We start from the raw sequence: 13,202 nt of genomic DNA on the forward strand, positions 1-13,202 counted from the left end.
AGAGGAAGAGGATGGCTTCTATAAATGGATAATGATCCTAAACACACGTCAAAATCCACAAAAGGTTACGTCAAAAGGCGCAAGCTGAAGGTTTTACAATGGCCCTCACAGTCCCCTGATCTGAACATCATTGCAAATCTGTGGCTAGACCTCAAAATAGCAGTATTATAGTAGTTATATTCTTATACATAGGGGCAGTATAATAGTAGTTATATTCTTGTACATAGGAGCAGTATTATAGTAGTTATATTCTTGTACATAGGGGGCAGTATTATAGTAGTTATATTGTTGCACATAGGGGGCAGTATTATAGTAGTTATATTCTTGTATATAGGGGCAGTATTATAGTATTTATATTCTTGTATATAGGGGCAGTATTATAGTAGTTATATTCTTGTACATATGGGGCAGTAATATAGTAGTTATATTCTTGTACATAGGGGCAGTATTATAGTAGTTATATTCCTGTATATAGGAGCAGTGTTATAGTAGTTATAATCCTGCATATAGGAGCAGTATTATAGTAGCTATATTCTTGTACATAGGAGCAGTATTATAGTAGTTATATTCTTGTACATAGGAGCAGTATTATAGTAGTTACATTCTTGTACATAGGGGCAGTATTATAGTAGTTATATTCTTGTACATAGGGGCAGTATTATAGTACTTATATTCTTGTACATAGAGGGCAGTATTATAGTAGTTATATTCTTGTACATAGGGGGCAGCATTATAGTAGTTATATTCTTATACATAGGAGCAGTATTATAGTACTTATATTCTTGTACATAGCGGCAGTATTATAGTAGTTATATTCTTGTACATAGGGGCAATATTAGAGTAGTTATATTCTTGTACATAGGGGCAGTATTATAGTAGTTATATTCTTGTACATAGGAGCAGTATTATAGTAGTTATATTCTTGTACATAGGAGCAGTATTATAGTAGTTATATTCTTGTACATAGGAGCAGTATTATAGTAGTTATATTCTTGTACATAGAGGGCAGTATTATAGTAGTTATATTCTTGTACATAGGGGGCAGCATTATAGTAGTTATATTCTTATACATAGGAGCAGTATTATAGTACTTATATTCTTGTACATAGCGGCAGTATTATAGTAGTTATATTCTTGTACATAGGGGCAATATTAGAGTAGTTATATTCTTGTACATAGGGGCAGTATTATAGTAGTTATATTCTTGTACATAGGAGCAGTATTATAGTAGTTATATTCTTGTACATAGGAGCAGTATTATAGTAGTTATATTCTTGTACATAGAGGGCAGTATTATAGTAGTTATATTCTTGTACATAGGGGGCAGTATTATAGTAGTTATATTCTTGTACATAGGGGGCAGTATTATAGTAGTTATATTCTTGTACATAGGGGGCAGTATTATAGTAGTTATATTCTTGTACATAGGAGCAGTATTATAGTAGTTATATTCTTGTACATAGGGGGCAGTATTATAGTAGTTATATTCTTGTACATAGGAGCAGTATTATAGTAGTTATATTCTTGTACATAGGGGGCAGTACTATAGTAGTTATATTCTTGTACATAGGAGCAGTATTATAGTAGTTATATTCTTGTACATAGGAGCAGTATTATAGTAGTTATATTCTTGTACATAGGGGGCAGTATTATAGTAGTTATATTCTTGTACATAGGAGCAGTATTATAGTAGTTATATTCTTGTACATAGGAGCAGTATTATAGTAGTTATATTCTTGTACATAGGGGCAGTATTATAGTATATGGTTGTATATAGGGTGCAGTATTATAGTAGTTAAATTCCTGTCTATTGAGGGCAGTATTTTATACTCCATTTTATATCGCTAAATGTCTTTTCTATAGAAATGTGTCCATATCAATGATTTCTCGCAGACGCGGATTGTGGCTTTGTATACTGTAACCTCACATAGGACGTGTATGTGCGGAGTCTATAACGAACCTACTGTACACTTCCCTAGAGCTGGAGCATGAGATTGGGGTCACCTCTGAGAAGTGAATAAGGTAGACCCGGTTCCATGTTGTGAATGTTCGCAGCGGTCGAGCTGTGTGTTGTCACTGAACTCATCGGCCCCCCAGATCGGCGTGACTCAGACTTCTCAGAATGTGTGCTCACCTCCGAGGACCGGGGACCTGCCGGTGGTCCCAGCAGGAGCGGCTCGCTTACCTTAGTTTGCTCAGGGTCACAATAATCTAAAAGTGCATTGCAGAAATGGAAACCCAGCGACTTCAGGTCCTTTGTGCTGAAATGAGTTCCGCGTCGTTTACCTGTAATTTATGGGAAAAGTACAGAGCTGAATTAAAGGGTCAATTTACGGGGTGCTTTAATATAGGTATATGTAATAAGCCTGAAAATTGGTCCTTTCCTGCAGTCACAACTAGAAGGCGGATATGTTGCTCTCATGTAGGGGCCATATACAGCTTGCCCTGGTGACTGCAGCCCCTAGTCATTCTACACGGATCATGTTTACACTGCTGGGCAGCTCACAGTGGGCGGGGCTGCCGTGTGATTGACAGTTTGGCTCCCGCAGCATCTGTTATGTCATATCCTTGATAGATCACTGTCGGGGCATGCTGGGAGTACTAGTTTGACAACCGCTGGTTTACAGTATGTAATAAGACGATTAAGCTCACCCATTGAGGACCCACAGAACGTGGCCTCCAGTGTATAGCTGTTCCGAATGCCCATTTTCCACATGACCACGCGGCCCGTACCTTCTTTGCTCCGCTGGACTTTGAACTTGCAGGCTGAAAATGAGAACTGAAAGGGGACATCGGTAAGGACACGAAAAAACACAGCAGCTTAATAATGAAGCTTCTATATAATGAGATTTGAAGGGGGTGTTCATGAGCGGAGGTAGGACAAAAATATAACAAAAAAAAGGAGGAAAATGAGATAATAGAAGCTCAAAGGAATTTTAAATGGCAAAATTCTGGCTATTTTCAGCCACCACTAGGGGGAGCTGATTTAAACCGATTTCTACAACTCCTGTCTTCAGTAAGCTCCTCAGCTCCCTCTAGTGGTGGCTGAGGACACACTGAATTCTACCTAGGGCGGCGTGAAAAGTAAGGGGCATCTAAGGGTCTGGTGTCTCCATTTAAGTGTGACTCTGTTTTGGGGTCTGGTCAGGGAACTGAAAGGCCAGAACAGATCCCTAAAATATGAATTGAAGGGTCTAGTTTAAGGTCTGAACTAGTGTAAGGGTCTATGTTAGGATTCATTTACATTCATTTTTGACCCGCCATGTTTTGGCATGTCCATCATTGGTTACCTTGTCGGGGGAGATCTTGCTGAGAATTAATGGGAAGATGCGCTCACACAAGTGACTTTCGCTGCCATTCGGGGCACCTCTGCCTTTACAGCCGTACATGAAGACGTTCTGCTTCCTGCTGTGTCCGTGCAGGTCACAATACAGCAAGATCTCCCGCTCATCCATCACCCTGAGAAAGAGAGGACGGGATCCACGTCACAGAGAGGAGGACGACATCTACAGGACACATGCTCCAGAAGGCACTGCTATCAAGTTATATTCTTGTACATAGGGGCAGTATTATAGTAGTTATATTCCTGTACATAGAGGCAGTATTATAGTAGTTATATTCTTGTACATAGGAGCAGTATTATAGTAGTTATATTCTTGTACATAGGGAGCAGTATTATAGTAGTTATATTCTTGTACATAGGAGCAGTATTATAGTAGTTATATTCTGTACATAGGAGCAGTATTATAGTAGTTATATTCCTGTACATAGGGGCAGTATTATAGTAATTATATTCTGTACATAGGAGCAGTATTATAGTAGTTATATTCCTGTACATAGGGGCAGTATTATAGTAGTTATATTCTTGTACATGAGGCAGTATTATAGTAGTTATATTCTTGTACATAGGGGCAGTATTATAGTAGTTATATTCTGTACATAGGAGCAGTATTATAGTAGTTATATTCCTGTACATGAGGCAGTATTATAGTAGTTATATTCTTGTACATAGGAGCAGTATTATAGTAGTTATATTCTTGTACATAGGGAGCAGTATTATAGTAGTTATATTCTTGTACATAGGGGGCAGTATTATAGTAGTTATATTCTTGTGTATAGGAGCAGTATTATAGTAGTTATATTCTTGTACATAGGGGCAGTATTATAGTAGTTATATTCTTGTACATAGGAGCAGTATTATAGTAGTTATATTCTTGTACATAGGAGCAGTATTATAGTAGTTATATTCTTGTACATAGGGGGCAGTATTATAGTAGTTATATTCTTGTGTATAGGAGCAGTATTATAGTAGTTATATTATTGTACATAGGGGCAGTATTATAGTAGTTATATTATTGTACATGGGGTAGTATTATAGTAGTTATATTCTTGTACATAGGAGCAGTATTATAGTAGTTATATTCTTGTACATAGGAGCAGTATTATAGTAGTTATATTATTGTACATGGGGGTAGTATTATAGTAGTTATATTCTTGTACATAGGAGCAGTATTATAGTAGTTATATTCTTGTACATAGGGGCAGTATTATAGTAGTTATATTCTTGTACATAGGAGCAGTATTATAGTAGTTATATTCTTGTACATAGGAGCAGTATTATAGTAGTTATATTCTTGTACATAGGGAGCAGTATTATAGTAGTTATATTCTTGTACATAGGGGGCAGTATTATAGTAGTTATATTCTTGTGTATAGGAGCAGTATTATAGTAGTTATATTCTTGTACATAGGGGCAGTATTATAGTAGTTATATTCTTGTACATAGGAGCAGTATTATAGTAGTTATATTCTTGTACATAGGAGCAGTATTATAGTAGTTATATTCTTGTACATAGGGAGCAGTATTATAGTAGTTATATTCTTGTACATAGGGGGCAGTATTATAGTAGTTATATTCTTGTGTATAGGAGCAGTATTATAGTAGTTATATTATTGTACATAGGGGCAGTATTATAGTAGTTATATTATTGTACATGGGGTAGTATTATAGTAGTTATATTCTTGTACATAGGAGCAGTATTATAGTAGTTATATTCTTGTACATAGGAGCAGTATTATAGTAGTTATATTATTGTACATGGGGGTAGTATTATAGTAGTTATATTCTTGTACATAGGAGCAGTATTATAGTAGTTATATTCTTGTACATAGGGGCAGTATTATAGTAGTTATATTCTTGTACATAGGAGCAGTATTATAGTAGTTATATTCTTGTACATAGGAGCAGTATTATAGTAGTTATATTATTGTACATAGGGGCAGTATTATAGTAGTTATATTATTGTACATGGGGGTAGTATTATAGTAGTTATATTCTTGTACATAGGGGGCAGTATTATAGTAGTTATATTCTTGTACATAGGGGCAGTACTATAGTAGTTATATTCTTGTACATAGGAGCAGTATTATAGTAGTTATATTCTTGTACATAGGAGCAGTATTATAGTAGTTATATTATTGTACATAGGGGCAGTATTATAGTAGTTATATTATTGTACATGGGGGTAGTATTATAGTAGTTATATTCTTGTACATAGGGGGCAGTATTATAGTAGTTATATTCTTGTACATAGAGGATAGTATTATAGTAGTTATATTCTTGTACATAGGGGCAGTATTATAGTAGTTATATTCTTGTACATAGAGGATAGTATTATAGTAGTTATATTCTTGTACATAGGGAGCAGTATTATAGTAGTTATAATCTTGTACATAGAGGATAGTATTATAGTAGTTATATTCTTGTACATAGGGGCAGTATTATAGTAGTTATATTCTTGTATATAGGAGCAGTATTATAGTAGTTATATTATTGTACATAGGGGCAGTATTATAGTAGTTATATTATTGTACATGGGGGTAGTATTATAGTAGTTATATTCTTGTACATAGGAGCAGTATTATAGTAGTTATATTCTTGTACATAGGAGCAGTATTATAGTAGTTATATTCTTGTATATAGGAGCAGTATTATAGTAGTTATATTATTGTACATAGGGGCAGTATTATAGTAGTTATATTCTTGTACATAGGGGCAGTACTATAGTAGTTATATTCTTGTACATAGGAGCAGTATTATAGTAGTTATATTCTTGTACATAGGGGCAGTATTATAGTAGTTATATTCAGTATATAGGAGCAGTATTATAGTAGTTATATTCTTGTACATAGGGGGCAGTATTATAGTAGTTATATTCAGTATATAGGGGCAGTATTATAGTAGTTATATTCTTGTACATAGGGGCAGTATTATAGTAGTTATATTCTTGTACATAGGTGGCAGTATTATAGTAGTTATATTCTTGTACATGGGGGACAGTATTATAGTAGTTATATTCTAGTACATAGGGGCAGGATTATAGTAATTATATTCTTGTACATAGGGGCAGTATTATAGTAGTTATATTCTTGTACATAGAGGCAGTATTATAGCAGTTATATTCTTGTACATAAGAGCAGTATTACAGTAGTTATATTCTTGTACATAGGGGGCAGTATTATAGTAGTTATATTCTTGTACATAGGGGGCAGTATTATAGTAGTTATATTCTTGTACATAGAGGCAGTATTATAGTAGTTATATTCTTGTACATAGGGGCAGTATTATAGTAGTTATATTCTTGTACATAGGAGCAGTATTATAGTAGTTATATTCTTGTACATAGGGGCAGTATTATAGTAATTATATTCTTGTACATAGGGGCAGTATTATAGTAGTTATATTCAGTATATAGGAGCAGTATTATAGTACTTATATTCTTGTACATAGGGGGCAGGATTATAGTAATTATATTCTTGTACATTCTTACATTCAGTAGACTCCGTTCCTTTTTCATGAGCGACGGTAATCTAATTGACCAGTAGGGGGCAGATGGACACAGCACAAAGCACGGAGCAGACACAATAGCCTTTTTTTCTTCATGTAGAGACATTATGGGATGGAATAAGCTTTGCAGTGATATATTCAGAGCCGACTCCAGCATGACTGGCAGCGGCACACAGACCATTATTGGTAATCAGCTCCACAATGAGAGCTTTAGGCCGGTGAAGTGGAAGGTACGTGGGCAGAGATGGAGTCTTTGTGTTGTCAGCGGGAGATTATTATTGTAATAATGATTCTTATCTCTTATATTATGCATAACAATTCTAAAAAAAATAAATAAATAAAGTTTGTTTGACATCTGCACGGATGGAAAGAAAATGACAATGTGACTGACTGAGCAAAGTGCAGGTGGTGATGCTTCAGAGTGCGCTGCCGAGAAAAAGTCAGAGACCGAGGGGTCCTGTAAAAGGATTCCTATAGTGTTGTGTGCTGCCGAGAAAAAATACTGTGCGCTGCCGAGAGAAACGTGCAGTGTTAGTTGGACTATATAAGGCTAGATTATTCCTGGCAGTATTATTGACTTTCACATGGAGGGGTTATTTGAGTTCTGTATGGCGATATTGGATCTTTCCATGATAGTGTTGTCATCATTGTATATAAATATTTCAGCTCGTTATGGCGGTATTATGTATAATACTATATGGTAGCATTACTTCAGATTTTGTTTTATGGTATTATTCGGTCTTTGCATGTGAATATAGAATTATTTCTAAAGTGGTATCATTAGCAGATTTTTGCACAGCGGTATTATTTGGATTTTGGATTCAGGATGGAAATATTTTATCTTTGACAGTATAATTTGGACTCTACGGTAATATTTGATTTTTTGCATGTAGGACTTCGTTAAACTCTATATAGTGACATTAATTGATCTTCACATGGCGGTATTAGACTGCATGAGGATATTATTTCATGTTTATATGGTGGTAATATTTGTCATCTAAGTATTTCAGTTTTACATGACAATATTGTATAGGCTGTGCATATTTTCTGACCGCCATATGACAGTATTATTTCACCTTTGTATAATGGTATTAGTTGGCTTTTATATGGAGATATATTTTGACCTTTTTTAAGTGGTATTATTTGGATTTTCTATGCCATGTATGTATTATTTGATTTATAGCCATCACTGCCTATAGCGGTGGTCTTCCCACTCTCCAGGGTCTCTGAATGAAATATAACTCTGCAATGTCACACAGATACTCTGATTTTCTCCCATATTCTGTCAGTTGGTGCTGTATCAAGCGTTGCAGGATGGATGGAGCCGAGCGATGCGGGACGGGTCGAGCCGAGCGATGCGAGACGGGTCGAGCCGAGCGATGCGGGACGGGTCGAGCCGAGCGATGCGAGACGGGTCGAGCCGAGCGATGCGGGACGGGTCGAGCCGAGGGATGCGGGACGGGTCGAGCCGTGCGATGCGGGACGGGTCGAGCCGAGCGATGCGAGACGGGTCGAGCCGAGCGATGCGGGACGGGTCGAGCCGAGCGATGCAAGACGGGTCGAGCCAAGCGATGCGGGACGGGTCGAGCCGAGGGATGCGGGACGGGTCGAGCCGTGCGATGCGGGACGGGTCGAGCCGAGCGATGCGGGACGGGTCGAGCCAAGCGATGCGAGACGGGTCGAGCCGAGCGATGCGAGACGGGTCGAGCCGAGCGATGCGAGACGGGTCGAGCCGAGCAATGCGGGACGGGTCGAGCGATGAGGGACGGGTCGAGCCGAGGGATGCGGGACGGGACGGGTCGAGCCGAGGGATGCGGGACGGGTCGAGCTGAGGAATGCGGGATGGGTCTAGCCGAGCGATGCGGGATGAGTCGAGCGATGCGGGAGGGATCGAGCTGAGGGATGAGGGACGGGTTGAGCCGAGCAATGTGGGACAGGTCGAGCGATGCGGGACTAATCGAGCCAAGGGATGCGGGATGGGTCGAGCCGAGCAATGCAGGACGGGTCGAGCGATGCGGGATGGATCGAGCCGAGCGATGCTGGACGGATAGAGCCGAGCGATGCAGGACGGGTCGAGCCGAGCGATGCAGGACGGATCGAGCCGAGGGATGCAGGACGGATCGAGCCGAGGGATGCAGGACGGATCGAGCCGAGGGATGCAGGACGGATCGAGCCGAGGGATGCAGGACGGATCGAGCCGAGGGATGCAGGACGGATCGAGCCGAGGGATGCAGGACGGATCGAGCCGAGGGATGCAGGACGGATCGAGCCGAGGGATGCGGGACGGATCGAGCCGAGGGATGCGGGACGGATCGAGCCGAGGGATGCGGGACGGATCGAGCCAAGGGATGCGGGACGGATCGAGCCAAGGGATGCGGGACGGATCGAGCCAAGGGATGCAGGACGGATCGAGCCAAGGGATGCGGGACGGGTCGAGCCAAGGGATGCGGGACGGGTCGATCCGAGCGATGCGGGACGGATATTAAATTGATACAAGATAGGTACAGAGATAGCTATAAGATACATATGAGAAAGATAAATATTAGATATGAGAGAAACAGATGGATAGAAAGCTAGGAGACAGATAAAATGTAGATATCAGATAGACATGAAAAATAGAAAATAGCTGGTTAGAGTTATGAGACATAAGAAAATAGACAGACTGACAAATATAGGATAGAAAGACTGATAGCTATTATAGATACCGTAATACAGATATGACATTGATATTAGACATAGGAAATCGATGAGACAAACGGATAGTCGCACACACAATCTTACCGTCGGATCATATTTCGGGTGAACCATATAGATGGGAAGGAGTCTTTCAGTCTGGACTTATAATTACGGTTTAGATCCCGTCCGGATAGAGAGCAGCGATAGTTCCCCACAATCACCCCGTCCGGGTTTAACATGGGCACCACCTTAAAGACAAAGGTGTCTCTCAGCAGCTGGGCATCGCTCCTGGAGCTTAGTATGTAGTCCAGGAACCCTTTCATCATCCAGGAGCTGTTGGTCTCCCCTGGGTGGACCCGGGCCGTCAGGATCACAGCTTTCTTCTTCTTCTTGCGTTCCTCGGTGGTCGGGGAGGGGTTGGTGATAGTCAGTATGTACACAATGTTACCGGCCAAGGAGTGGCACAGGACCCGGATCTTACAGTATCTGGAGCGCTCTGGGTCGTTGGCTACCCCGGCCAGGTAATCTTGGAGGTTGGAGTAAGTATATGGGTAGCAGTGGGCGAAGTAACAAGTGTCTCTGCTGTGAGGGAACCTGAAGGTCCAGGACAGGGAGTAATGGCCCGGTCCTTCTCCAGCCCAGCTGTTCTTGTAATACTTTATCTCGTCCCCGATCCTCTTCCACCCAATGTGACGGGCGTTGGCGTCCGTCTCGGAATACATGAGGGGACGCATGCCGTGGCTGTACAGACTTGTGGGTTTCATGAAGTTGACGATGGTGAATCGGTAAGGGACGCCCGCCCTTGTGTTCTTCACCTGGAAGTAGTACCACTGGGTGTGCCGGCCGGTGTACAGGTCACTGCGCAGGGTCAGTTGGTAGTCGTAGTCACCCCTGTACGGAGACACAACACTGGTCAGCTGGAGGGTCTCGGATATAGTGGGCTACTCCCACCTTAGACATTATGCCCAAACTTGTCGACAGACCGCCATCGCTATTGACAATAAGAGGAAGGCAGCGCCAATTTAGAGCTTCATCCCCTTTCCATCTTAGATTGCTGTTGGCAATTATTCTTATCATTTCAACATGTACATGCATGCTCATCTCACCTGAGTGTGTATGTGTTCTCCCTGCCTGTTTTATCACAGCAGCGACATTTCCCTGCCTGTTTTATCACAGGAACAAGTGTTTCTGCTGTGTCTCCAGTCCAGGGGCAAATGTATAAGATTATCTCAGCAAAGGATCTTTTTTTTTTTTTTTTTAAACACATCCAATTGTGGAGCTTATTATTATTCAAAGATCTATTAAAATTAAGATTAAAACATAATTTAATCCTTGGAGAACCCCTCTAAGGGTACTGTCACACAGTCACACTTTGATCGCTACGACGGTACGATCCGTGACGTTCCAGCGATATCCATACGATATCGCTGTGTCTGACACGCAGCAGCGATCAGGGATCCTGCTGAGAATCGTACGTCGTAGCAGATCGTTTGGAACTTTCTTTCGTCGCTTGATCACCCGCTGACATCGCTGGATCGTTGTGTGTGACAGCGATCCAGCGATGTGTTCGCTTGTAACCAGGGTAAACATCGGGTAACTAAGCGCAGGGCCGCGCTTAGTAACCCGATGTTTACCGTGGTTACCAGCGTAAAAGTAAAAAAAAACAAACAGTACATACTCACATTCCGGTGTCTGTCCCCCGGCGTCTCAGCTTCTCTGCACTGTGAGCGCCTGCCAGCCGGAAAGCGAGCACAGCGGTGACGTCTGACGTCACCGCTGTGCTTTCCGGCTCTGCTGCTTACACAGTGGAGAGAAGCAGAACGCCGGGGACAGACACCGGAATGTGAGTATGTACGGTTTGTTTTTTTTACATTTACGCTGGTAACCAGGGTAAACATCGGGTTACTAAGCGCGGCCCTGCGCTTAGTAACCCGATGTTTACCCTGGTTACCCGGGGACTTCGGCATCGCTCCAGCGCCGTGATTGCAACGTGTGACCGCAGTCTACGACGCTGGAGCGATAATCATACGACGCTGCGACGTCACGGATCGTGCCGTCGTAGTGTCCAAAGTGTGACTGTGTGACAGTACCTTTAGTCTGCTGAAGTTACCTACTTCATAGAGAACAGCTGGAAAACTAGAGTCGAGGCGAGTGATTGACACTTTTGTGCTTGTACCCCCTCTATCATTCTCCTCCGAGTGGGCACTTAACATTATATGGATATCATTGAAACGCGTGCGCTCGCTGACAAGCAAGAGTCGTGTCTGCCTCCCGAGCGAAGACTGTGACTTATACTATTATTATGCGCAGCTACTAATGACATTTATGGCAATTTATTCCATATACAGCAGACGGCGGCTGGTGAAAAAAAGAAGCTTTCCCACTGAGAAAATAAAAATGCTAATGCGTGTAGTAGATTTCTGATACATGAGCTTGGCTTTAACGGCCGTCAGTGACTGTGATGTATTCAGGTTAGTCGATGACAACCCCCAGGTCGCTCCTCGACACTGTCACTCATCTTAAGTAAACGTGTGTATGTGTGTGTTCATATATAATATATATATGTATAATATTTTATTTCCTGGGCCGGCCACAGGGTGGCACGGCAGCACAATGAACCAAGCTCTTATCTTGATGATACACGGTCATTTCCATCTTTTTTGATAATCTGCTGCCAAATGAGGTGTAAAGTCTGATACGTTAGGGGAGAATATGATCGCTCACTTCTCGGCAAAAAAAAAAAAAAAAAAAATATATATATATATATATATATATATATATATATATATATATATATATATATATATATATATATATATATATATATATATATATTACACACATTGCTCAAAAAAATAAAGGGATCAATAAAATCCACATCCTAGATATCTCTGAATGAAATATTCCAGTTGCAAATTTGTATTCATTGCATAGTGGAATGTGTTCAGAACAATAAAACATAACAATTATCAAAGTAAATCAAAATGAATATCCCACGGAGGCCTGGATTTGGAATGATGCTCAAAATCAAAGTGGAAAATGAAGTTGCAGGCTGATCCAACTTCAGTGAAGATGCCTCAAGACAAGGAAATGATGCTCAGTATTGTGTGTGGCCTCCATGTGCCTGTATGATCTCCCTACAACGCCTGGGCATGCTCCTGATGAGGCGGCGGATGGTCTCCTGAGGGATCTCCTCCCGGACCTGGACTAAAGCATCCGCCAACTTCTGGACAGTCTGTGTTGCAACGTGACGTTGGTGGATGGTGCGAGACATGATGTCCCAGATGTGTCCAATAGGATTCAGGTCCGGGGAACGGGCGGGCCAGTCCATAGCTTCAATGCCTTCATCTTGCAGGAACTGCTGACACACTCCAGCCACATGAGGTCTGGCATTGTCCTGCATTAGGAGGAACCCAGGGCCAACCGCACCAGCATATGGTCTCACTAGGGGTCTGAGGATCTCATCTCGGTACCTAATGGCAGTCAGGCTACCTCTGGTGAGCACATGGAGGGCTGTGCGGCCATCCAAAGAAATGCCACCCCACACCATTACTGACCCACTGCCAAACCGGTCATGCTGAAGGATGTTGCAGGTAGCAGATCGCTCTCCATGGCGTCTCCAGACTCTGTCACATGTGCTCAGTGTGAACCTGCTTTCATCTGTGAAGAGAACAGGGCG

At 41.5% G+C, this 13,202-nt stretch overlaps 1 protein-coding gene across 4 annotated transcripts in view; it reads right to left on the minus strand.

The window, feature by feature from the left end:
• Positions 1–13,202, minus strand: part of AGBL3 (AGBL carboxypeptidase 3) — a 74,750-nt gene that overhangs the window by 19,901 nt on the left and 41,647 nt on the right. For all 4 annotated transcript variants that reach the window (XR_013215949.1, XM_077266793.1, XM_077266794.1 and 1 more), the window contains 4 exons: positions 9,629–10,414; positions 3,291–3,459; positions 2,653–2,779; positions 2,186–2,286 (listed from right to left, as the gene is read on the minus strand). Coding sequence is in view for 3 of the 4 variants with exons in the window: in XM_077266793.1 (XP_077122908.1) it covers positions 2,186–2,286; positions 2,653–2,779; positions 3,291–3,459; positions 9,629–10,414 (1,183 nt within the window). In the remaining variant the exon portion in view is untranslated. The remainder of the gene's footprint in view (positions 1–2,185; positions 2,287–2,652; positions 2,780–3,290; positions 3,460–9,628; positions 10,415–13,202) is intronic.

This window comes from Ranitomeya variabilis, chromosome 5 (genome assembly GCF_051348905.1).
Source record: "Ranitomeya variabilis isolate aRanVar5 chromosome 5, aRanVar5.hap1, whole genome shotgun sequence".
Lineage (NCBI taxonomy): Eukaryota > Metazoa > Chordata > Amphibia > Anura > Dendrobatidae > Ranitomeya > Ranitomeya variabilis.